Source organism: Histomonas meleagridis, assembly GCF_020186115.1.
Source record: "Histomonas meleagridis strain 2922-C6/04-10x chromosome Unknown contig_46, whole genome shotgun sequence".
NCBI classification, from domain to species: Eukaryota; Parabasalia; order Tritrichomonadida; family Dientamoebidae; genus Histomonas; species Histomonas meleagridis.
This window is the reverse complement of record NW_027150889.1, coordinates 58,424-86,015: the sequence shown is the minus strand read 5'-3', so window position 1 is coordinate 86,015 and position 27,592 is coordinate 58,424. Positions and strand designations below refer to the sequence as shown.

General features: G+C 29.9%; 6 protein-coding genes across 6 annotated transcripts; 4 read left to right on the top strand and 2 right to left on the bottom strand.

Moving 5' to 3' along the window:
• Positions 1 to 3,971: 3,971 nt before the first annotated feature.
• On the top strand, positions 3,972 to 8,970 carry GO595_006673 (uncharacterized protein; the record flags this gene model as incomplete). Its single annotated transcript, XM_067920052.1, has 2 exons — positions 3,972 to 5,394; positions 5,480 to 8,970. The coding sequence occupies 2 exons, from the start codon at positions 3,972 to 3,974 to the stop codon at positions 8,968 to 8,970; spliced, it is 4,914 nt and encodes a 1,637-aa protein (XP_067773101.1).
• A 1,817-nt stretch (positions 8,971 to 10,787) lies between these two features.
• GO595_006672 (alcohol dehydrogenase, iron-containing family protein) lies at positions 10,788 to 11,969 on the top strand (the record flags this gene model as incomplete). The annotated part of the gene is made up of 1 exon (XM_067920051.1): positions 10,788 to 11,969. One exon carries the CDS (start codon positions 10,788 to 10,790, stop codon positions 11,967 to 11,969), a length of 1,182 nt encoding a protein of 393 aa, XP_067773100.1.
• A 1,633-nt stretch (positions 11,970 to 13,602) lies between these two features.
• On the top strand, positions 13,603 to 16,623 carry GO595_006671 (uncharacterized protein; the record flags this gene model as incomplete). The annotated part of the gene is made up of 1 exon (XM_067920049.1): positions 13,603 to 16,623. The coding sequence occupies one exon, from the start codon at positions 13,603 to 13,605 to the stop codon at positions 16,621 to 16,623; it is 3,021 nt and encodes a 1,006-aa protein (XP_067773099.1).
• A 2,228-nt stretch (positions 16,624 to 18,851) lies between these two features.
• On the top strand, positions 18,852 to 20,204 carry GO595_006670 (SEL1-like repeat protein; the record flags this gene model as incomplete). The annotated part of the gene is made up of 1 exon (XM_067920048.1): positions 18,852 to 20,204. The coding sequence occupies one exon, from the start codon at positions 18,852 to 18,854 to the stop codon at positions 20,202 to 20,204; it is 1,353 nt and encodes a 450-aa protein (XP_067773098.1).
• A 231-nt stretch (positions 20,205 to 20,435) lies between these two features.
• GO595_006669 (DEAD/DEAH box helicase family protein) lies at positions 20,436 to 22,868 on the bottom strand (the record flags this gene model as incomplete). Its single annotated transcript, XM_067920047.1, has 1 exon — positions 20,436 to 22,868. The coding sequence occupies one exon, from the start codon at positions 22,866 to 22,868 to the stop codon at positions 20,436 to 20,438; it is 2,433 nt and encodes an 810-aa protein (XP_067773097.1).
• A 1,292-nt stretch (positions 22,869 to 24,160) lies between these two features.
• On the bottom strand, positions 24,161 to 25,618 carry GO595_006668 (uncharacterized protein; the record flags this gene model as incomplete). Its single annotated transcript, XM_067920046.1, has 1 exon — positions 24,161 to 25,618. The coding sequence occupies one exon, from the start codon at positions 25,616 to 25,618 to the stop codon at positions 24,161 to 24,163; it is 1,458 nt and encodes a 485-aa protein (XP_067773096.1).
• Between the last annotated feature and the right edge of the window lie 1,974 nt (positions 25,619 to 27,592).

Below are 27,592 nucleotides of genomic sequence, written 5' to 3'. Positions count from 1 at the left end.
ACAATAACATTGTGTAAAATCTTTCCCAACTAATTGCTTATAATGATACTTTCCGCTGAGGATTTTGGTGATCTTTTCTTCTTGTGTAAAAGTTGAAAGTTCTTCCATCGGAATTCTAGCTTGTAAAAAAATTTCCAATTTATCATCTGGAATGCATGTGTACGCCAGGTCAGAAAAATGATGTTGATATGGATTTGAGATAATGTTATAAGCAATTGTACTAAATCGAGGATCAGTTTCGCAAAGCCTTGAGATTTCTTGGAAAATAGGTAAATGATATTGTTTATTTGAGTCAACAAATCTAATGACTTGTTCGTTATTCATTTGCGCAAGAACTGTTCTGATATTTTCTGAATTTGAAAAAAATCGGGAAATATGATCTTGATATTCAAGATCATTCCCAAGCTCAATAAATCTATCCCAATCCTTTGTTGTTAAAATCTTTTCAAAAACGCCTGCCGAAAGCTCGTTGCTTGACATTTTAATTATTCACTTTTTGAATTATGTGAATCAATTCAATTTATAAACAACATTTTGAGAAAAAACCGTTGTCATAAATACTGAAAATCATTAGAGGATGTGTCATATTCTAAAAAATTATTTTTAACTGCTATATGAAGTACTATTCCGAATTATTAAAACAAATGAATATTTTTTGTATTGACATCAATTCCTTCTTTATATAAAATATATGTCACAAGTTCAATATTTCCTGATTCTGATGCAAATGGCAAAATATTTTTTGGAATGTGAATATTTTGAAGGAAATATTGAACGAGATATAAATTTACATTTCTTGTTGATTTATTTTATGTTATCAGCATTAACATTAATCCCTTTTTCTTCCAATAATACTAAAATTTCATAATTTCCACTTATGATGCAAAAGCATCGCAAATCATTAATGTCACTTTATTTTATATTTGCATTCAATCGCTTGTAAATGTTGATTTGCTTTTATTTCCGTAAACTTGATAATTTTGTACATTATTTTTATGTGATTGATTATCATAAAGATATCATTCCTATGAAACAAAATTGCTGTTTCATATGCATCTTTGATGTATTTGTTACATTTGAATTATTCATAAGTAAATATTTAAAACATTTAACTGAAGAAAAAAATGCTGCATAATCAATTAATGAAACATTTTTTTTATTAATAAATGAACATCTCATAAAGTGTTGGTTCAATTGTTTGGTTAATATCAAAATTTGTTTGTGATGATATTTCTTGAAGTTTTTCTATTTCATCATTCCGAATTATTTGCGCATTTTCACTTGGATTAACTCCTTCTTGAATATACTTCTTATGAAGCTCCCAATCATTCTTGGAAAGTTCTTCATAATGATCACGAAAGTATCTTTCTATTGGATCATTTCCATTAAACCAAAATGGCAAATGATTTTGGTTTTAATTTTCTTCTTTTGCTTTATAATGAGAAAAATATTTTGAATTAATATTTTTATCAATTAGATTTTGTTCAATCATTTTCTCGATTAAATAATATGATTCTTGTGTTATTTGTATATATACGTTTGATAAAAATTGAAATTAGTTTAAAAATATTTTGATTAAATTCTTCTTTAGTTTGAAGTTCTTTTAAAAAATTTATGTAAATCTCAAATACTTGCTTTGGTGTGAAAATGCATTATAAATGATGTTACTTATAATGGTAAAAATGTGTAGGGAATATTTGAATTGAATAATTTCAATATTTTTTTAACGGACGGCTGGAAGTTTTCTTCTGTTAAACTGAGTATCGCTTTCTCAAGTTCAATTAGTAATTTCAAGCAGGATAATAAATTATTCAAATTTTTATCTCCTGTGTTTGTGATGGTGGTATCATCATTAGGCATGTGATTAATTAAGTATGTGGTTGTATTATTCCAACTATTTTTCAAAACGTGGTGTACTTCCATTCGAACTGATTTGATATGTAGTGGCATTACATCAACAAATATGGAAAATTAAAACAATATGAATTGAAAAGATAAAAAATTTTTATTATATTTAAAAAAAAGTTACAAACAAATTTGGATTTTACGCAATGTTTTGATTTCCAAGAAATTTAGCCACACCGCTTCTGTATACTTTAACCATTAATGCGGTGAAAAGTGTGTAAAACACCCAAATCAAAATTGCTGTAATTATTGTTGAGTATAAAAATGAAAGTATATTATATGACAATGATCCATCTGTTGTTAAACCATAAAACACATACACAGAATCACCAAATATCACACTTAACATTAGCTGATATAAATCAATGAAGTTCTGAGTAGTCTCCATAAAGAATCCGAACAAAAACACACAAACAAACATTAACCCCATTAAAACTGGCGCAAAAATAGAAATCAAAAAACATAGTTTCTTAAATCCTTGTCTAATTACAAGTGCAACTGCATAACACCTTGGAAGAAATGTTAGCCATTGAATTGTGCTGGCCGATACAAATAAACCGGCAAAACCAAACAAAATCATTGAATTTAACGTTGGAAACTGAGTCATCGTCTTCGAGCATTGAATTAGGAACACGCTCGAAATGATCATGATGACATTAGAGAAAAAATTGAATATTTGCCAGAAGCCAACTGAATAATGAAATTGCTCATATGTACTTAAGTCTTTATACTTAGGATTGGTTCGAAGTAATTGATGATGAGAATTAAACGATTTGACAAGAAGTGATAATGTGGTAATAAAATAAACAACAGAGATTTCTATTAAACGTACACCAGAAATAAGAGTGGGTTTGGTAAATGAAATGCTTTCTGGTGAAAAAAATTCAATGATATCCGATTTAGAACAACTTGAGCGAACAAGTGAAGACGAGCCTTTGAAAAGAAAACTGCCTTTTTGAAGTTCTACATGAAGCTGGGCTTCCCATTGTGTACAACCAGATATTTCAGAATCATTATTTGAGATTGTGAATTCACTGGAAAAAACAATCGCTGAGACATGTCGAAAAAGTTCCTGAGAAATGTTGATTGGAGTGTTAGTTGTTGTGCCGTTTAACCATTCGTAAGTCGTTACAACTGTTTGACTTGAATTAGTAAATGCAAAATGATGGAATGAATCTGTTTTTAGATCGATAAGTGATTCAGAAAATTTATCAATCGCAGAATAAAGATCATCGAATGAAGAGAATAAAAAATCATCTTCTTTTGGGAAAAGATAGTCATTAAACATTTCTCTTATTTGATAAATGTTAGTTGTTGACCTGAGAATTAAAGTTGCATAAACATATAACACATATATGAATTGGGCTAAATGAAATAATAATGGCCATGGTGGAGAATAATGTTCACGCCATTTTTCAAAATGACGTGATCTGAAATCAAATAACGAAAAATGAGAGAAATGAGAAACGAAATGAATTCGAATTCCCATTTCCTTGATTTTTGTAAAATCTAACGAGGATGAATTAGGGTGCCCCAATGACTATTCACTAATAAAAAAAATTTATCTGCATTGGGCTTTAGATGATCTATTGTTTAATTTCATGCACACACATAAGAACCAATTGATTTTGAACAATAATGGTTGCTTAATTATTTCGTGTTAAATTAGAATCAACCCCAAAATTCTCAAATGAGAATTCACAAAAAAATTGCTTTTGACACAACACTCTCGCACAAGAAGTCAAGAGAAATACGTGGTTTAAGGCTTACAATCGCAAAAACTTCAAAAATAAAAAATTAATATGAAAAAAAATGATAACCAGATTATTCCAAAAACGCACAAGCTCTGAACTCACTTTTAAAGAGAATTTTGTTCATTCGAATATTTGGAAATTTTGGATTCAGCATATATTAATCAAACATTTGCTGCAGGTAAACAGAAATTTGTTAGGAGTGGCCTGTGGCAAAAGATGGGATTGACATAAATTAATATCCAAGTTGAGCTATTTATGCAAATTCGGCTTTACATAATAAACGGTCATTAAATAACGAACTTTTGAAGTTGGATGAGTGTAAACACTGCTGTTGCTTCTGAGTTATTGGACATAAGTGAGAAGAAAAAAGCGTATCAAAGGCATGCACTTGCTCTTGATGAAATAGCTGCAAAAAGATGTGTAGTTGACACATCACCACCACCAAAAGTTCCTAGATTAGTTGAATATCAAAAAAATAAAGAGAAAAACAGAGCAATCCAACTTCAAATAGAAAACGAAAATATTAGAATGATTTCAGCCATGCGTCAAAATCATAAAATTCGAGCAATCAAAACACCAAATCCACCACACGTCACACAGAATTGGGTTGGTAAACTTCGGGAGTGTGAGTTACAACTTTCGTTATTGCAACAACAAGCTTCAAAGAGTAAAGAGCGAATTATTCATGATGATGGAATGACAGTAATCGACACTAAACCAAGCAACAAACTTGAATCTTCCAATTTTAGAGTCACTAAATCAAGGCAATCACATACTCCTAAGAAAAATCGGAAATATTCATATGTTTCATCAAAGAAAGAAACACCGAAAGAATCACAAGCAATTGTTTTACCTAAGATTAACAACAGCAAACAAACAAGAGCTAAGACAAATCAATCAGTTCGAAGAATTTCAGTGAAATCTAATTATCAAAAAGAGCAAAATGAAGAACCAAAAATTAGTGTTCCATCAGTAGAAATGCCAACGACACGTAAAACAAGAAGAACAGGGACCAAACTTAATAGTCCACAAATCCAAACGCATAAATCTAAGCAGGAAACAAAAGAACAAAAACTTAAATTAAATCTGTTTGCAAAAGAAAACAGTACAAAGTTCGAAAGCGAATATAGCAAAAAGAGTATTAGCAGTAAATATGAAAAAGAAGATTTCGAAAGTGACTTCAGTAAATCCAATAAAACATCAAAGAAGAGCTCAAGTAAACATAGCAGTGAAAGTGACAAAGAATCAAAGGAAAGCAAAAGCAGTAAATTCGATAAAGATTTCGAAAGCGATTTCAGTAAATCCAATAAGGAATCACGCGAAAGCAGCGAATATAGTAAGAAGAGCTCCCATAAATCACGAAACAGTTCAAAAGAAGAATTCGAAAGTGACTTCAGTAAATCCAATAAAACATCAAAGAAGAGCTCAAGTAAACATAGCAGTGAAAGTGACAAAGAATCAAAGGAAAGCAAAAGCAGTAAATTCGATAAAGAAGATTTCGAAAGTGATTTCAGTAAATCTAACAAAGAGTCACGCAAAAGCAGTAGTGAATCAGGTAAAGAATCAAAGGAAAGCAAAAGCAGTAAATTCGATAAAGAAGAATTCGAAAGTGACTTCAGTAAATCCAATAAAACATCAAAGAAGAGCTCAAGTAAACATAGCAGTGAAAGTGACAAAGAATCAAAGGAAAGCAAAAGCAGTAAATTCGATAAAGAAGATTTCGAAAGTGATTTCAGTAAATCTAACAAAGAGTCACGCAAAAAGCAGTAGTGAATCAGGTAAAGAATCAAAGGAAAGCAAAAGCAGTAAATTCGATAAAGAAGATTTCGAAAGTGACTTCAGTAAATCCAATAAAACATCAAAGAAGAGCTCAAGTAAACATAGCAGTGAAAGTGACAAAGAATCAAAGGAAAGCAAAAGCAGTAAATTCGATAAAGAAGATTTCGAAAGTGATTTCAGTAAATCTAACAAAGAGTCACGCAAAAGCAGTAGTGAATCAGGTAAAGAATCAAAGGAAAGTGAAAAAGAATTGTCAAGCAAGAAGAGCGAAAGCAGCAGTAAATCTGATAAAGATGATTTTGATAACGATTTCGATGAATTCAACAAAGAGTCAGATAAGGAATCAAAGAATAGCCAAAAAGAATCATCAGAAAAAAGAAGCGAAAGCAGTGATAAATCTGATAAAGAGAAATCAGACAAAAAGAGCGAAAGCAGTAGTAAATCTGACAAAGATTTCGATGACTTTAATAAGGAATCAGATAAAGAATCAAAGAAGAGCGAAAAAGAATCATCAAGTAAAAAGAGCGAAAGCAGTGATAAATCTGATAAAGATTTCGATGACTTTAAAAATGAATCAGACAAAAGCAGCAGTAGTAAATCTTATAAAGAAGAATCAAATGATTTCAACAAAGAGTCAGATAAAGAATCAAAGAATAGCCAAAAAGAATCATCAGAAAAAAGAAGCGAAAGCAGTGATAAATCTGATAAAGAAGAATCAAATGAACTCAACAAAGAGTCAGATGAAGAATCAAAGAAAAGTGAAAAAGAATCATCAGACAAAAAGAGCGAAAGCAGTTATAAATCTGATAAAGATTTCGATGACTTTAATAATGAATCAGACAAAAGCAGCAGTGAAAGTAAACATAGCGAAAAGTCTGATGAAAGCTCAAACAAAGAGACAAAACTTAGTATCAAACTTAACGAACAAGATAAAGATGAAGAAAATGTCAAAGAAAGAAGTATGAATCAAAACGAATCTGAAAAAGAAAACAAACATAGAAATGATAATGAAGAATCTGATGAGAAAACGAGAAGTGAAAACGAAAAAGATAAAGAATCAAATAGTAGTAAATCTAATTCAGAAAGTGAAAGGAAATCAAATCGTGACGAAATGCCAAAACTTAAAAAAGACATAAATAAGAGCGAAAGTGATATTGATGATTCTGATAAAGGAAATGAAAGCAGTGAAACATCAGACAAAGAATCACCAAAACTTAGTGTTAAACTTAAATATAATAAAGACTTAGAAAATGAATCAGACAAACAAAATAAAGAAAGTTCAGATAAAAAACAAAGCAGTGAATCAGATAAAGAATATAAGAGCAGTGACAGCAGTGGCGAAGAAAACTCTAAATCAAGTAAAAAGAGCAGTGAATCAGATAAAGAAAATTCTAATTCAGATGAAATACAAAGCAGAAGTAATAGTGAATCAGATAAAGAAACGCCAAAACTCAGCTTAAATTTTGGTAATAATCAAAAAGATAACAACGATGACTTTGAAAATGAAAACAATCAATCAGATAAAAAAGAAAATAAGAGTAGCGAAGAAAGCTCTAAATCAAGTAAAAAGAGCAGTGAATCAGATAAAGAAAATTCTAATTCAGATGAAATACAAAGCAGAAGTAATAGTGAATCAGATAAAGAAACGCCAAAACTCAGCTTAAATTTTGGTAATAATCAAAAAGATAACAACGATGACTTTGAAAATGAAAACAATCAATCAGATAAAAAAGAAAATAAGAGTAGCGAAGAAAGCTCTAAATCAAGTAAAAAGAGCAGTGAATCAGATAAAGAAAATTCTAATTCAGATGAAATACAAAGCAGAAGTAATAGTGAATCAGATAAAGAAACGCCAAAACTCAGCTTAAATTTTGGTAATAATCAAAAAGATAACAACGATGACTTTGAAAATGAAAACAATCAATCAGATAAAAAAGAAAATAAGAGTAGCGAAGAAAGCTCTAAATCAAGTAAAAAGAGCAGTGAATCAGATAAAGAAAATTCTAATTCAGATGAAATGCAAAGCAGAAGTAATAGTGAATCAGATAAAGAAACGCCAAAACTCAGCTTAAATTTTGGTAATAATCAAAAAGATAACAATGATAACTTTGAAAGCGATGATGATAAATCAGATAAAGAAAACAAAAACAGTGAAAGCGAAAGATCAGATGAAAAACAAGGCAAAAACAGCAGTGAAACATCAGATAAAGAAGGAAAAAGCGAATCAGACAATGATTCACCAAAACTTAATAACAACAATGAAGAACTAGAAAAAGAAATCAATGAATCACATAAAGAAAGCTCAGATGAAAAGCAAAGCAAAAGTGAAAGTGAATCAGATAAGCAAAACAAGAGCAGTGACAGTAGCAATAACGAGGACTCTGAATCAGATAAAGAAAATAATAAAAACGAAAATTCTAATTCAGATGAAATGCAAAGCAGAAGTAATAGTGAATCAGATAAAGAAACGCCAAAACTCAGTTTAAATTTTGGTAATGATCAAAAAGATAATAACGAAGACTTTGAAAGCGATGATGATAAATCAGATAAAGAAAAAGAAAAGAAGAGTAGTGACAGCAGTAGCGAAGAAAGCTCTAAATCAAGTAAAAAGAGCAGTGAATCAGATAAAGAAAATTCTAATTCAGATGAAATACAAAGCAGAAGTAATAGTGAATCAGATAAAGAAACGCCAAAACTCAGCTTAAATTTTGGTAATAATCAAAAAGATAACAACGAAGACTTTGAAAATGAAAGCAGTGAACCAGATAAAGATAAAGAAGAGAATGACAGTGCTAAAGAAAAATCAAGTGAGAAACAAAGCAAAAGCAGCAGTGAATCAGATGAAGAAACGCCAAAACTCAGTTTAAAAATTGGTAATGACAAAGAAGATAACATTAGTGATGAAGAACGTTCAGACAAGAAGCAAAGCGAAAACAGCAGTGAGTCGGACAAAGAAAAAGAAAAAAGCGAAACCTCAAACAAAAATGGTGAAAGTGAATTGGATAAAGAAAAAGAAGATAAAAGCGGCAGTGAATCAAACAGTAAATCTGATAAAGGACAAAAAAGCATTGAAACGTCAGACGAAGAAAACATTTCACTTGGTAAAGCAAGCGCAAATAATGATGAAGAAGATATCGACAACGAAAACTCAAATTCTGATGACAAAATGAGCAAAGAAAACAGTGAAACAAAACATGAACAAGAAAATACGAGTAATGATTCAGACAACGAAAATCAGAACAATGAATCTGTTGAAGAATCGCAAAAACTTAATAATTCTGATAAAGAAAGAGAAAGTAATGACAATGACTATAATGACTTCGAATCAAATAGTAATAATAATGATAAAAAAACTATTGAACGTGAAGCTAATGAATATGCAAAACTAAATGGAGAAAATGATGAATATAATGACGAATATGATTTCGGAGAAGAAAAAAATTTCTCTGATATACAAATTATTGACTATGATGATCCAAATAACAAAGAAAACTTTGATGATTTCGATGACGGAAAAGATCCTTTTGATTAGATTTTTGTCATATCGAAAATTGTTCAATTAAAAATGTGTGATAAAACTTATAATCTGCTTGTAGTTAGCAAAATTTGTAATGTATCTTAAGATTACTTTTTTGGAAAGATAAATAAAAAAATAAAGTTTTTATTGAACTATCGATAGTTACTAATTCATGAATAACTATTAATATACATAGAATTGGAATAGAAATTATAAATGACATTCATTAAAATGCTTTGTAGCCATCTATTTGATATGCAATGATTTGTTTCATGTTCCAGAAGCTCTTCTTTGTTGTTTTTTCTTTCAAAGCATTGCTTAGAAATGATTATTTTTTTTTTTTAGTATTAAAAAGGTATAAAATGCATGGAATATAGAAGAAACAATATAGGATGGATTCAATAACTGCAATGACAAATGCATTGTGGAAGCCAGATGCATATTCTTCTTGGTAAAAAGACTCATTATTATTATACGAAAAAAGTATTGGTAAAATAAAGAGGGAGATTTATAAATTTATGAAAACAACGTCTTATTTAGTTTGATTCAGAGACTGAATCTTGTTGAGTGTTAGAAAAAAGATTTTCAGGAAAAAGAGATAAAGAAAGAGGAGCACCAAACTCGCGAATTATTTCATTTTGTACTTTATAGAATAACATTCTTAAATCACTTAATGGAATTCTGATGTGAAATTGATCCATCCCGAAGAATACAATTATTTCGTTTATCTTGTGATCTTTTACCATCGCCATCAAAGCTCTTTCTTGTTCTTCAAGTGCAGTCTCTTCATGGTATTCAAATTGTGATTCTGGTACTATATTGCTTGTTTTTGTAATCGGTGGGATATCATTTGGCTTTGGTTTCATGAACATATCATAAAGTGTTGGTTGCTTTGAGTCCTTCTTTTTTGCACCATTACGCCCATTTTTATTTGTTTTTCTGTATCCTTTCTTGAAAATTGTAAAATGGTGAAGTCACTCGGACGTTAAATGTTTACTTGCGAACCGTTTATTTTGGCGTATTTTTTGAAAAAGTGAAATTGAAATTTTTATGGGAATCACTTCTTCTATACTATATTGATATATTGAGCAAATCTCTTCTGATAATGGAAAACATCGATTTGATAATGATTAACTCTATGATTCGATTTTTTTATTTTTTACAATGTATTCAAGACAATTTCGAAATTAACAATTATCACACATATACCATCAGATGCAAAAGAATAATAATAATAATCAATGAACAAAATTTATCAAATAATATGTAATATTTTAATTTCGTATGATATGAAGAAAAAAATAATACAAATCAAATTTATACAATAAATATTGATAAAATCAAAATAAATAACAGATATGAGAGATTTCTTTATTTATATTTTTTGATTAATTGTATTTGATTCTATTAAAATTCAACCATCATACTTTAATACCAATACATAAAAATAGCTGTCAATTATTATATTTAGCATATACTATATACAAAATTACTTAAATTGACCAATCGAATAAATCTTTGCGATCAAACATATATATCATTCAATTATCCGCCTCACTTTGCCGTAAAATATATTTTCCAGTAATTCTAATTAAATTAAAAAGGTATTAATTGAATAACAAAAATAACATATAAAATGATGTTATAATTTACAAATATTAATTAAATAATTATCAAATTATAAAGATATTTTCATTTGTAGATTTCATCTAGGTTTGAATGCATTCAAATATTTTGGTGCAAAATTGAACGATCGTATACAAAAAGTTTTAATTGACGATAAATTTTCAATGTGCTGATTTGTTTTTCTTTTACTTCACTTTATTTCTAGAATGTCACAACATTGGTTCTGGAACAATAGCGTACAAGTTGCTTTTGGTACTGGTTGCGTCAAGCAATACATTCCTAAGTTTGTTAAACCAAATAGCAAAATCCTCTGCACTTTTGGAGGTGGTTCAATCGATCATAACGGTGCTAGAAAAGATGTCACTGAAGCCCTCGCTTCATTAAGCTGTGAGGTTCGTTGGGAAGGAGGTATTCCAGCAAATCCTGAATATGATAGGTTAATTGAAATAGTTAAAGTTGTCAAAGAATTCAAGCCAGACCTTCTTCTTGCAGTAGGTGGTGGTTCAGTTCTTGATGGAACTAAGTTCATTGCCCTTGCCTCTAAACTCGATGATAGTCAAGATCCCTGGCAAATTGTTATTGGTCAACTTGCACCTAAAGAAGCATATCCTCTTGCCTCAGTTATGACTATTCCAGCCACTGGAAGTGAATGGAACTGTGCCTTTGTTGTTAGCCGTAGATCAATCAAAGCTAAAAAAGGAAATGTTTCATTCCTTGTCTATCCAAAGTTCTCTCTTTTGGATCCACAATATACAATGACATTGCCACAACGTCAACTTCGCAATGGAGTATTTGATGCAATTTGTCATATCATTGATCAAGTCATGACACCAGCCGAAAATCCATTAATGGACAATTTCCTCCTCTCTGTTCTCAAAGAACTTGTTGACATTGGCCCCGAAGTTGTCAAAGAAAATTCATCAATTGAATTACATGAGAGATTAATAGTTGCTGCATCATTTGCACTTAACCTCATTCTTACTCTTGGAAAAGAAACATGTTGGGCCATCCATAAGCTTGGTCATCAACTTACCGTTGAGTATGGAATTGATCATGGCGCATCACTTTCAATTGTGACACCAAATTTCCTTGAGAACCAATTTGAGCCAAGGAAGAAAATACTTGCGAAAGCAGGTGCATTTGTTTTTGGCTTACAAGGAACGGAAGATGAAAGAGCGCATGGATTTATTTCAGAATTAAGGAAATTCATTGATAAAATTGGTATTGCAGCTAAAGTTACTGACTGGGAAGGAGCTCAAATTAAGGATGGTGACTTGGAGAAGATCACAAAGATGGTTATGGAGTCAATGGGTAATAAACCATTTGGGTTCAGAGGCACAATTGATGAAAACGTTGTCAGAGAAGTTTTAAAGAAATGCATCGTCTAAGTAATAAAAGAAAACAAAAATAACAAATTTATATATATTTATTTTGCTGTGAGTTGTGCAATAAATATTTCTTTATAGTTCTTGAAGTAACTTAACTATTTCTAAATGACCATTTGAACCTAAATAAGTGTTGTATTGAGTATTTCAAATGATTTTCAAATATTATTTTGAAATACGAAATTATAAAAATAAATTTTAAATAAAAAAAAAATAAATATATCAACTGAAGGAGTTTCATCATTCATTTATTATAAGTTAATATCAGTTCCATATTTATATTTCTCATCTATTAAAGTTGTTTGTACTGGTGCTAATGAAAGAGTTTGGGTAAATACTGCTTCATCTGCTGAATGTCAACCTGATTAATTACAACATTTGCATTTATTAGAAGCACATTAATCCGAAATAGAACGTGACGAAAGTCAAATTATATTAAATGATGGAAAAATAATATGTTATGATTACTAATTTTATTAACTGCAAAAGAAGGTGAAATCGCTGATATGTGGATGGCTAAAAACTTTATTGAAAGTACACCGCCACCAGTATCTTTTGTAAATGATACACTTGTAGCGTATTGTACCTTTCTCATTATCCTGGCTGCGCACATATTGTACATAATTCTCGATTTTAACAGGAGGGTACTCTTTCAACGAAATTTCCAAATAGTATTGTAGCTTTCTCATTTTTTGATTGAATCACATCAAAACTTTTAGAAAAATAAAATCAATCTTTTACGCTTTAGGGTTTCAAGGAGTTTGAGCATATTTCCTAATGTTTACATATAAAAAATATGTGCCTTTGTGGGCAGAGATCTGCCCAAGATGAAAAACCCTAATTTATGGATAATGTTTTCCATTAACATGATTTTTTTTAAGGGTTTTTCAACCAGTTTACAGAAATAGTAAAAATTTCTTCTTGAACAAAAAGGGATTGATATTATGCTCCTGGCATTTGTATATTTTATTCAGTATTTATTTTAATAATTTCAAATTTCAAAACAATATTTGGAATATTAAATTAATGTATCCAGCAGCTGTGATGGTATCTTAGGGTGGTCATACAGAAATTGATAAATTATTTCTTTGGGAAAAAGCAATTCGTTATGATGGAGTTATTTTTATGTTAAGTTTAAATAATAAAAAAAATGGAAATAGATCAATTTTTACATCAATAACAAAGAAATGATAAAAAAGAAAAAGTAACAAAAAAATCTTCCGTGAAGGTTTGTCTGATATTTTAAAAAGTTATAGTTGAATTTTAAGATATTTTTGTTTTGTGGTTTGTTTATAGATATCTATCTCGATTTTATGAAAGAATAGCACATTATGAAAAAGGATATTTTTTGATCGATAATACGAACAATAGATTAATAGATTAAAATTCTACTTATATCTGTTTTGATTGGTTTGGAAGAGGCATGGGAAAATCCAAACCTTAAAAAAATGATACATCATCAAAATTATAAACACAAAAAAACAGTAACGATTTAAAACGATACAAATGTCTATCGTAAAATACCGATACGTTCAAAACATTCAAATATATGCGGTTATTAAACCACCCCAAAATTCGCTTTCGACCACGAATGGATTGAAAGTGTATTACGGTTAAATGACTTCACCAAATTTTAATGGAAAACATCTGTAATCAAATTTTACAATTATGGTCACAAATGAGAGATAATTCAAATCCAATCCTTGCACAAAGTGCAACAGAACAACTTCAACAAATTATTTTAAATCCTGATTCAATTTATCCCTTGATATCAATCACAGAAAATATAAAGGACGAAAATGTCCAACATTTTACAGCTACATTTATCTATGTTTGGACAAAGCATTTTTATAATAGTATTAATAACGAAAAACTCCTTGAGATTTTACCAAAAATTTTACAATTTGCTTGTGTATCTCCAAAACCAAATGGACGTGAAATTCTCTGCGATGCTGCTATTATGATTTGGAATCGAGTTCAAATACCACCTCAGCCATTCTTTGAATTATTGAATGCATATTTCCAAAATCAAAATACAATTGGTACTGGATTTTATTTAGCTTCAATCATGATACCAAACTTTGAAGCAATATTTTCTTCTATGACCGACTTTTTCAACCAAGCAATTTCTATTTCAGCAAAACTTTTAGAAACAGATACCACTGATAATATTATAAACGTATACGATTTCTATGTATCTCTTTTCCAATCACCAGACTTATCCAAAAGATATTCTGAACAATTATCTTTTATTTCAAATGGAATTCATAAACGCTTCGAATATTTGGTGACTGTTAGTCAGGATTCTTTTGAGGCTTCAAGGTTCTTTTTCATGATATGCCGTGCCATTCAATTCTTACCAGAATTTGTTCATTCATGTTTAGTTGATCTTTTCCCAGCCACTGTTGCTGTTTTACACAATGATCAATTAGATTCCATGATTAGGATTTCGGCTTTTACCATTTTTGAGTCTGCTATTGAAAATGATCAATCATTATTATCAGGTAATATTCAAGATTATCTTAACCACTTTACTCAGTTCTCACTTCTTCTTTGTCGTGAGTCATATGAAACTGATGAATATTTAGCTCCATCACATTTCTTTGAAGTTCTCTCCAAAGAAGCCGATGAAGAAACGGTTATTTCACTTTTTGTGCCGATCATTGAAACCTTAACGAACTCCAACGATCCATTTTCATATTTAGTATGCATTATGATCATTAATTCTATTTTTGAATCAATAGAAGCAGAAATTATGGATATTTTTGAAGCATTTGAACAATTAGTTGGTAAATCACTTGTGTCAGGTAATAAAGTACTTATTGATAAATCATGTAAATTAATTGATAAATTCATATTAACTGATGAATCATTATCCGCTCAACTAATTGACGTTTTTGAAGGTTGTCTACTTCAAAATGTTCCAATTTCTGATAATGCTATCCTTACACTTACAAATTTATATGATAAATCTTCAAAACAACCGAAAAATATCGAACAGACATTGTCAATTTTATATGAACAATTTAAATCTTCTACAGATCCTTATCGCATTGAAATCTTATGTCAACTCATAGCTCAAATAGCGGTTGCTACTACAGGAATCCAAGGGAAGTACTACGAAGCGATTCAACCATTTCTTTCCCAATTACTTAAAATGGGAGATTCATCTTACGAAGTAGCAGTTTTAGCGTATTGTTCTTTTGCATTTAGTAACCCTCTCTTACTCCGAGGTGAAATTGGATCACTTTGTACAATAATATTTAATGGATTATCAAATCCTGATGACCATCATATGATACTTACTTGTGCTACGCAAATTCAAAATCTAGTTGACATATACACCATTTCCATAGCTCCATTTATTGGGCAATTTTTCAATAGATTTATTGAATTATTTACCAATAAGTCAGAGTTATTTTCACAGGACGTAGAGATCGAAAATGAAGAAGAAGAAAAGGAGTATCTAAAAGTTTTAGCTACATATACTGAAATGCGTGGACAAATTCTGATGACAATTGCGACCATTTTTAACTTTTATCATGATCAATTTATACCGAGAGCAGACGAAATCAAAGAACTTATTCGAATATCAATTAATGATGAGCAAATTAATTGTTATGCAATTCGATCATTTGAAGGGGTTATTTCCGGCTTTGTTAAATCCAACCTTGACGTAACAGAGCTTATGCAATTGCTTGTCATGTCTATATCGAATGCTGAAAGTTCTGATGAACTTAGTGATATCTGGGATGTAATGACCACTGTTATATCATTGTTAGGGAAACAACTTCTTGTTCAATATGGCGATGCAATTGCGACGCAAATGATTATTGGACTTAAAGTTGAAAATCCGAATTATCGAGAATCGAATAAGAAGAATATTCTTAATCGAAGAATTGTAACGCCATTAATGAACTCCGTTATTCGTTTCTTTCTTGAATATGGCCGTGATGGGGTCCAATATATTGAACATATATTAAATTCGCTTGTAAGTATTGTTAATGGAAGAAGTAAATATTGTAAAGGACAAGCGATTAAAGCAGTTGCATTCTTGTTAACTGTATTTCCAGAGTTTAAAGAAAGTCTTTACAATATGATATTTGTCGGAAGTATGTCAATGATCAAAGCTTCATTCACGGATAATAGAACGTGTGCATTTGAAGCGTTAAATTACTTGCTTTATGTCGATCCTAATCCAATATTTCCACAATTACAAATAATTATGAATTCAATTGGCGAAGTTATACAAAACGATTCACATTTCCCAAATGAGTTAATCGATGCTGCTATCATCTTATGGTATTCAAGTGTAATGATATATCAAATTCAACCTCAAGAAAATGAATTCGATGAAATGATAAAATTCTTAACGACTAAAATGAATAATATAAATGTGAAGTTCACCGCACGGTTTATAAGGTTCGCTTCACAAAAGTGGCCAGTGAAATTCACCGGTGAAGATATGTTCCTTTATGCAGCTGGATTCTTCGCTTCGGATGATTACGTCATAAGAGCTACTGATCAAGAAGATGCAGCTTTCCTTGCACAGTTCGTGATAAATGTGCCATTGGAAGAAATATTACAGAGAACTGGGTTCTATGAATCAACAATTTCATTAATACAAAAGCATTTGTTAATGTATCGACAACAATAATTAATTTATTAAGTGAATAAAAAAAATATATATATGTTATATATAATCTTTTAAAATGTAAAATTAGTTTATTGTACAACGACTTGAAGTTTCTTTTTGTTCAGGAAGTATTTCACTTGTTTCGTTTTGATTGTTTTCAGATGCAACAATCAGTGCCGTTTTAAATAGATTTTTGGAATATCAAAATAATAAAATAAACATTAAATCAAAATAAAAAAAATTTTTGGCATTGATATCAATTCCTTGCTGCTCATTAAGTAACTTGACTATTTCTAAACAGCCGTATTTAGTTGCCATAATAACTGCTGTATTAAACAATTTAAATAATTTCCAATTATTATTTTATAACATCGAAACATTAAAACAAAATTTAATTAAAATAAATGAAAATCTTTAGCATTGATATTCACATCATTTCGTTTTAAAACATATTTAACAAGTTCAATGTTTCCAGATTCTGATGAAAAAATTAAAATTTCATTTGGAATGTGATAATTTCGAAGAAAATATTTAACAAGAAATAAGTTACCAATTTTTGCTGATTCGTTTATAATATTATCATTAATTTTCATTCCTTTTTCAAGTAAAAATGATAATATTTCATGATTATAGTAACGAATGCAAAGAATTCCTAATTTTTCTATATCAGAAATTTCTTCAAATTTATTTTCATATATATATTTAAATATATCATTTTTGTGGTATTTAATTGCTGTTTCATATGCATCTTCAAATGATGAATGATTTTGTTCACATAAATGAATGATTTCTTCATTTCCACCTGCAATTGCATATTTACCTGTATTTTTTACATTTGCACCATTCATAAGTAAATATTTAAAACATTTAATAGATCCGAAAAATGCTGAATAATCAATTAATGTACCGCCATAACGAGTAAAAAACGAATACTTTTCATGAAGTGATGGTGTAATTTCTTGATTAAAATCAAAGTTTTCTTCTGACAATATTTCTAGAAGATTTTCATCATCATCTTTTCGGATTGCTTTTGTTGCTTCTTCTTCGATTATTTCCTTATGTTTTTCACCATTTTTTGGATCATCTTCATGATTGAAATCATTTCCTTCATTGAGTTCTTGGCCTATGAATCCATCTTTATTTAGTTTTACTCGAACAACAAAACAAGAATCTAATATTCTATTAGATTCTTCTAGTTCTTCAGGTGTAATATAACGCGCTTCATAAAGTGTTTTATTAGGTTTCATAAAATTAGTTTTATTGTTTAATTTCTCAAGGAGATCATTTGATTCTTTTGTGTCTTCTTGAAAATGAAGGAAATCTCGAAATACAACAAAAATTTTAGATGTACTTTTGATTTTTTCTTCTAATGATTCAACTTCTTTTAAAAAATTTAAACATATTTTATAATCTTTCTTTTTCATGACAAAACGTGAGTATATAATTTGACTTAAAATTAAGTTAAAAGATATTGGATAATTTTTATCAAATTTATCAATTATTGACTTTGCTGAATCAGCAACATTTCCGTCGTGTAGACCAAAAATTATTTGTTCTATTGACAGAATTGCTTCAAATTCATTTGAATCTATGTAATCTGGACTGTTCATATTTCAATGTGATGTCATAACCTCCCATGAACTATAAGAACTCTGATTTATAAGAATGTGTTATATATTGAAAAAAAAATTTATAAAAATTTATTACACATTAAATTTATTAATTGAGTGATTTTAGGCATAAAATTTTTTTATTTTCTTTACATTTTTTTAACATACACCGAAAAATGTTATGATTTTTTCTTAGAAAATTACTCAATTCATATCGTGTTAAAGAGGATGTATTTTTGATTTTCATTTTTGGCAAAAATTTAAAAGTTTATACAAGATTATATTACTTTTAAATCATTAATTTTTTTGTAATAAAATGAATCGAGATTAAATGCTATTCATATGATAAATATCTTGAGTATGAATAAAAGAAGTCAATTAAATATTATTATATTGTCCACGCCCATATACTTTAATAGTTATCATAAAAAACAAAATAGTCAATTTCCACATATTATAAATATGAAACAGATTGTCGTTACTTCGAAAAAATTATCTCGAGCATTTAGCACTCCAAATGAAAACTTTTTATATAGTTTACATTCTTTTTCAAAATAAAAAGTGTCATCTGGTCATATCACATATAAATTCATGTTGACTTTTTTACCAAAATCAGCAAAACCTTCATTACATTATCGAATGTTTTCCTCTTTTACACGATTTTTTAGTAAAGAAACAACAGATTTTGTTTCAGATAAACAACAAATCCGTGAAATGATCAAAGTTGCTTCAAAAGAGCTTAAAGACAAAGCAGACAATGGAGACGCCAAATCTCAGGCTGCTTACGGAGAGTTCATAGAAGCTGGAAAGCTTGGAAAAAAAGATCCAAAATTAGCCTTTAAGTATTACAAAATGTCAGCCGACCAAAAGGACCCAGATGGACTCTACAACCTTGGTCGTTCATATCTTGAAGGCATTGGAGTTGAAAAAGATGTTAAACTTGGTATCCATTACTTGAACAATGCTTCAGGCCTTAATCACCAAGGAGCACAATACCTCCTTGCCAACACCTATTTTAATGGTGCTGAAGGTATTCCAGTCAACAAAATATACGCCGCACGATATTTCAAATTAGCAGCTGACAATGGTCTTAAAGCTGCCCAAAATAGCTACGGCTTCATGCTTCTCAATGGTGATGGTGTTGACAAAAATGAAGAAGAAGCCATGAAATATTTCAAGATGTCAGCTGATCAAGGAGATCCTGATGGTCAATACAACTATGCACGAGGTCTTAATAGTTCTACTGATACTAAGCAAGCTATTGAGTATTTTGAAAAATCGGCCAAAAATGGGGTACCCCAATCCCTTGTAGCACTTGCGATGATATATTCGAATGGTCGCGGGATTAAACGCGATGAGAAAAAAGCATTTGAATATGCCAAACAAGCCGCGGCTACGAATGATCCCAGCGGTCATTTTATTTATGGGTATTTTCTTCAAGTTGGTCTTGGCACTACACAAGATCCTAAATCGGCAATCCAACACTATAAGATTGCAGCTGATGGAGGGAACATTGTAGCTCAAGGAAATTTAGCCCGAATGTATCAATTTGGGGAAGGCACTCCAGTTGATTTAACTTCTGCAGTTAAATACTTCAAAATGGCTGCAGATAATGGCGACATGAATTGCGCTAATTCATATGCATTTTTGGTCAGTAAGGGGATGGGAACTAAATTGGACATGAAGGAAGCGATGGAATACTTCAAGAAGGCAATTGACGCTAAAAACGTAACAGCTATGAATAACGTTGGAATAATATATCTGAAAGGCGAAGGAGGAGTAAAACAAGACACAAAAGAGGCGCTGAAGATGTTCGAAATGGCAGCTGATTACGGAGAGCCTTTGGGGTACTGCAACATGGCATTTGTGTATGAAAAAGGCATCGGAGTTAAGGCTGACTTGGAGATGGCAAGAAAGTACTACAAAATGGCCGCCGACTTGCATTACCCATTCGCACAGAAATGCCTCGATAGAATTAATAAAATGAAATAAATTTGTCTAAAACTGTTTCATTGCAATACATTTGTACATAAATTCCTCTGTAATGAATGGACAAATGTCTTTGGATGAATGCGAATGTATGAAGGATTGGACAAAAGAAGCAGAAAATAACGATAGTTGTTGATTAATTCATGAATTGGATAGAGAAATCACTGAACAATTTAGAATGTAAATCAAATAAAAAAAAATTATTTTCATTATAACGTTTTTACAAACAATTTGTTAATTTACAACAAGTACTTTTCTCCAAGTTGATTCTTCTTCATACTCTTCGAGTAAAGCGAATTGTTCAGATACTTCTTTAGCTTCATCATAGATACTTTTTACTATATCATTTAATTCATCATCGCTAATGCCATTTTCACTTATTAAATTATTACTAATAATTTCTTTTAACTTTTCAATATTTAACATTGCGATATCATTTAATGATTGTATTCCTTCGTCGTATAAGATTCTAGCAAAATCTTTTCTCATTGCCGAAATTGACATCAAACCAATTAATTCTGCTTTAATACCATAACTTAATCTTTGTCTAAATTGCTGTATGGAAGCTGCCAAAGGAAAGTACCCAAGTGCCTCGGTAAATCTCGTAATTTGTCCAGCAAAAGAAGCTGCGTTAGATTGAAGAGCTTGAATTGTCCCCCTATCGGTCTTGTAAACGGTTTCGACGATATTTATCGGTTTCTCCTCAATAATTTCTAAAAGAATTGAAGCAGAATAAATACGTTCGAAAACGTTAATTTCGGTTAAATTCAGTTTACGATAACCGCCAATCGAATTTATAAAAATTTTTTGTAGCTCTTGTTTCGAGTAATTAGTGATTAAATGTATGGCTTTCCAATGCGAATTTATAATTTTATCCCATATTTGCTCATTAAAAGAAGGTATATAAACGCCTGTTTGTGATGGTGTACATAAATATACAATATGTAAATCATCAACTAAACACAAAGAACTCATCATTTTGTCAATGATGTCATACAACATAAGCCCTTCTTCAATAGAAAAATTAGCAACAGTGATAGCATTGCCTAAAATTGTGGTTTGAAGATGCTTGGTTTCAATGAGCTTTTGCGATATAAGTCGATTTATTGCCGATTTGATGAGTTCTATGTTTTGTTCGTTTAATGATAATTCGAACGATGTCGAGATATATGTATTCAATGTGTATAAGTCAGTTGCCAATCCTAAGGATAACGCTTGTAATATGGCCGAATCTATTTTGTCAGTTTCTTTAATAATTGTTGTTAAAGATGGAATTGGAGTATTTAACATTTGTTGAATTTCGGTAAATTCTTGTGAACTTCGTGAAATTACGATTACATCTCCATTAATGCCTTGGATTCGACCGGCCCTACCTGACATTTGTGAAAAAAGTGAACTTGTTATTAAAATTTTTTTGCCATCTGTTTTTCGATATGGAGAATGTATTATTACTCGTGATACGCTATGTATATTAATACCGGCACTAAGTGTTGTGGTTGCTACTACAACTGAAAGTGCTCCATTTTTCATGCCAGATTCAATTATTTTTCGTTCTTCTAGTAATAACCCTGCATGATGAAACGCAACACCTTTTGAAATACATGAAGCAAGATTATTATCTCTGCCTCCAGGAGATTTTGTTAATTCATGAATTAATTGGTTACGTATATCAATTATTTCTTGCGGTGGATTGTTAAACTGTTGCATTCCTTCTAAGTTATCTGTTATATGTCCTGAAATAAATAATGCAATTCTTTTTGCATCATTACGTGTATTTGCAAATATTAGAACAGATGGGTGTGAACGATGCTGAAGAAGTACTTCACGAATCATCGGAAGTATATAATCATGATCTTGACGAATATTTTTAAGTGCTCGAGCAAAAGTTGTCGTTCCATCGGAATTGCATTGAAAAAGTTGACCGTTATTAGATATGAAACGTTGGAGATCAACAGAACGAAGGGAACAAAAATAATGATAACCATGAATACACGTGGAAAGTTTACGGGCATCAGTCTCATTTAACGTGGCAGTGAGAGATATAATTTGTGGAGGATGACGCATTGCCATTAATTTCATGAAAAGTGACTCTGCAACAGTACCACGTGAATCATCACCGATCATATGTGCTTCGTCGATAATAACAAGTTTAATTTTATGATCATAACGGTATTTAATTGAGGAGTTTAGAAGTGAATGTGCTTTCTCATAGGTACATATTGCTATAGAACCACGTGAAAAATCACTACCTCCAATGTTTTGGAAGTATGGTTTTACTTGGTATTGAGGAAAACGTGTTTTGAAGTCGTTATATTTCTCTGATGCAAGTGCAACAAATGGAAGGGCGTATATAGCTTTGGAATATGGTTCATCTTCAAGAAGCTGTGCAATCGCAACTTCGGCCACGAGAGTCTTGCCACCAGATGTTGGTGCAACTATTACACAATTTTTCTTATTTGACCAATCTTCTGTAGATAAAACATCAACTTGCCAATCACGAAGCTTGGTAATCGGAGGATCGCCATGGATGTAAGAATGTTGAAGAAAATCTGGTATTAATAAATTTCCCATTTCATCTGTAGTGTCATAATCAATTGGTTCTTGTTTGTTTTGTTCTGTAGTTTCTTTTTTGGTCTTTTTGTTGAGTTTACTTTGTAATTTCTTCATGTAAGAGCCAATAACAAATACTTCACTTCTGAAGTGAAGGAAAATCTGTACGTTTAAACCAGAAAAATCATCACCATGATCTAAAAGAAAGTTTTGCTCATGAACAACATCCAAAGTTTAAAGTGGATTTGAAACAATTCAAGAAACCAAAGAGAAAAGAAAAAAAAAACAATTTTTCCAAAATAATTAAAATAATTTGTCATAAAATTTATGTAGCAAATCATTACATGTAAAAGGGTTTCCCCAAAGTCATCTTTTTTCATACAGACTTCAAAAAAAAAAAAATATGATATATTTGAATATATTTGATTTACTAAAAAGTCTAAATATAAATGTTTTCTAAAACATGCTTAATCATGTTTTTCTTTCCAAGAAAAAATAATCTATAAAGCTTATGAAGATTAATACGCATTAATACATTCTACAAATTTTCAATTTTTACGAAAGATATCCTTTACTGTCATGAAGACACCATCGTCAAATATTAAAAACCCCAAAAAATCAAATAACTTTGGCCAAAGGCCGCAGATCGGTGTTAATGTCTTAACGTTCGCCATTGGTTTTATTACCTTCAACAGAAACAGAACATTTCAAAAACCATCTTAAAATTCAATTTCGACCTGCTGAAAGTATAACTTTTTGATCAAGTACAATCTTCAGCATTCAATTCCAAATCCACTCCATTGGATGGGTAACTTCATGTCATTGGTCCAAAGCATCTATAAACAGAGATTTAGCAAACAAAAACCATCGCTTGTACTCGATCTTGATCACATTTTAATCATTAAAACACAATTAAAAACAAAAAATTCAGATTTTTTTGTAACTGGGAAGAGAAAAACTTACGTTCAAATACGTCCTGAAGCCACTTCATTCCTGAAGAAAATATCCAAATATTATACGGTTTATTTTTTTACATCGGATGATAAAGATATCTCTCTTAAAATCATTCACAAAATTGCACCTTTTATATCTGACAAACAGTGTTTCTTCAAGGACAGCTGTCTTTTCGCTAAAGGGTATCCTATAAAAGATTTACGATTGATAGGTAAACCACTTTCAAATATTGTTATGGTTGACACTATCATTGGTTGTGCAATGCTTCAGCCGTTTAACTGTATAGGAATTGCTTCATGGGATGGTGAAGCCCGAGATGATGTATTAATAAGTGAATTATTACCTCTTCTTATTGATCTTCAAAAGAACAGCAACATGCAAGAAGCCATCAAGCAAAAGCCATGTAGCTTTTCTCATAACTTTTTCTACTTCAACTGTTTATAAAATTTTCTGATTTAGTTTTTAACTTTCATTTTTTTCAATGGCGATACGTTAATTTCAGATTTTGACTTCTGAATTTTTTTGAGCGGAACGCCCATTTTCAGAATATTGAATAACTCTGTTTGAATTCCAATTGATTCACAATCAGTTTTTTGGTTTTTCCTTTTTTCATGATGAATAAGTGAGAAGTCGCGAACTATTACAAGATCATTAAATGGAGAAATTGTTTGTGTCATTACAGATGAAAAATTTACGTTTGGATTTGGTTTGCTTTCCATCATTCTTCTTGCAAAATAAACAATTTTTCTAGATGCAGCATATGGATTATTATTTCCGCTTAAAATAGTCAAGAAAGATAAACCATTTGAGAACAACTCTATTGATTCAGGTTCATGATTTAATAGTTCTTGAAGATTAGAAAATTTTTGTTGATATTCAGATCCATTCATTAGTTTTATAAGTGCTTTTAAAAGAGGAATTATGTCAGAAACAGTTATAAATAGTTCTGAACGTTCTCCTCTTGATATATATTCATAAAGCCTTAACATTTCGGCTTCATCATCAACAGCATTTGTACTTGATGAACGAATTAGTTTTTGTTTCTTGGGAACAGGTTTGAAAGATTTTTTTCGATATACTTTTGATGTTTGAGGTTGTGCCATTTGACAAGGAGAAGGAATTTGTGGAACATTTAACTTTGGAATAGGTAGTTTTGTTTCGTTAATACGAGGAGTAATGCTTAAATTTGTTTGTTGTTCGATTTTAACAAATTTATGTGCAGTTTGTTGAGCAATGTAGAAAATGTCTGCTAAAAAACAAAGTAAAAGATGAGAAGAAATTGGAAAATGTGTTGGAACAAATGCACCAAAATCTTCTAAAATTGGTTTGATAAGATTCCAATTAGAATTTACTTCTTCAGAAGTAAGATTGGTACTCTTAGAAATCGATGTTTTAGGAATACGAGTAGGATAGCAACGAGAAAAAACAGCTGCAATATGAATCCCTTTTGGAATATCTTTTTCAATATCTTCTAGATCTGGAATTCCATAAATGCATGGAAACTTAGAAAACCAAATTCTAAAGGCATCTTCTACATCTTTTGGATAACATCTTAAAACAAAAAATGATCTGGGAATTCTTCTAATGTTCTGAAGTAGATTTTCTGTTGTGATGGATTTTTCTTCGACTACAAATTCTATAACATAGCAAAGGTTTAAATGAGAAATTTGATCTCCGTTGTAAAGTTGAAGTGGTGAACATGGTTCTTGTGGCTTATATCCAATATCATTTAAAATTTTTAAAACATTTTCAAATGTAATAATGGGATCATCAAAGTTGAAAACAACTCCCTTAAGCGATGAAGCTATAATACCGTAACATATTCCATTTGAAAATTCTTTTAATGTGATTTCATTTGATAATTGAATTCCAGAATAATTTGGTATATTTTTTAAAAATGTTAAACAAAGCATGTTATTTTTGCTTAAAATTCTTTGTGCAATTTCATGAATCCAATTAAAATGTTGGATGATATCATCCATTAATTTTCTTTTAACGTATTATTAACGTGCGACAATCGGATTCTGATTTTCTTTTCTAGGTATTGAAGAAAATCTATAAACATAACACCACAATGTACTACTACTCAGATTAGTTTTATCTATGTTAAATTAAAACAATGATCATTGTTGATAATTAAAATAATTTATTCAAAAACATTTTTTTCCCCTGAATATATTAAAGAGTAAACTCGTGAAATTAAAAAAGGAAATTATTTATTATTTAAAAGCGTATTTATTTTGAGCAATTTGTTGTTAAAACCAGACAATGTTTGCATTTATTAACAAATTAAATCATCGGTTTTATATTCAAAAACTGAAGTTTGAGAACTTTGGAATCGTGTGGTAAAACGGTTATGTTGTTTTCTTTCTGGCAATTTTTTGATGAAAAAGATAAAAAAACATATTCATATTCATAAAAAACAAGTGCCAGATCAAAAAGATGTTTATATTTCCGAATTGGTTTCTCTTGAACAAGTTATTTTTAATCTAGATTCGGAAAATATTAATGAATCAGTACAATCTTTGATTTATTTGGCCAAAATTATCCATATTCAATTTTTAATATTACAAGCCAATTAGTATATTCATCATTTGTTTCACAGAAGAAAGATTTTAATATATATTTTATCTTTTTAATAACACTTCAAAACAAATATCAAAATTTCACTGAATATAATATAATACCCATTTTTACAGAGTACATTGTATCATTAGATACACAAGAATCAAATTATCTCATAGAAAAGTTAGTTGAACAAGGTTTTGTTAATAAAAATATAATATCACAAAGGAAATCTTTATATTTTATTCAATATCAAAAAACTGAAGAGATTTTAAGAATATTACCACAAACCGAACTTGAAAAACTTCGAAAAGATAATTGGAAACTTCATTATCAACTTTGTAATAAAGGCGAAAATCCAGATGAAATTGCAAAAATAATTCGAAAAGATGATATTACTAAACTTCAAGAAATATCAACAAATTTAAGTTTTAATTATGATCAAATAATTAAGCCATCAGTTTATGAAAGATGTACATACATTAATCAAAAAGATGTATCATTAATTGATTATGCAGCATTTTTTGGTGCTATTAATTGTTTCCGTTACTTATTTTTAAATCATGCTAAAATGGATAATGTTGGAAAATATGCTATTGCTGGTGGGAATCTTGAAATAATTCATATTTGTGAACAAAATCATGTTGTCTTTTATGGATCTTATGAAGCTGCAATTGAATTTCATCAAGTTGAAGTATTTTTATATCTTATAGAAAATAAAATTATTAAAACAATTGACATAAAATCTTTAGGGAAACATTGTATTTTACATAATTCGTATGAAATTCTTTCTTATTTATTAGATAAAGAAGGATTACAAGTTGGTGATAGTATCATTCATGAATTAGCAACAACAGGGAATTTATTTTTAATAAAATGTTTTCCTGATGAATATCAATTTGCAAGTGATACATTTGTTTCTGCTGGTATTTCTGGTAACATTGAACTTATTGAATATTTTCTTAAAAATAAAAAAGTTGATGTAAATGTAAAAAATATTTTAAAATTTAATAAGGAATAAATATAAATGATTTTATATTTCACAATAATATTTGGCGACTTTATTCGTTATTTACAACAGCATTAATATATGCATCTAATTTTGGGCATTATGAATGTGTTAAATTCCTTCTTAAACAAAGAAAAATTAAAATTAATGATAAAGATATTAATTTTGTTTTATTTAAAGCTTCTTTATAAAAATTGAAATTTTGTAATAATATTTGGAAATTATTTAAATTATTTAATACGGCACTTATGAGAGCATCTGAAAAAGGACATTTAGAAGTTGTTAAATTACTTATTGATAATAAACATATTGA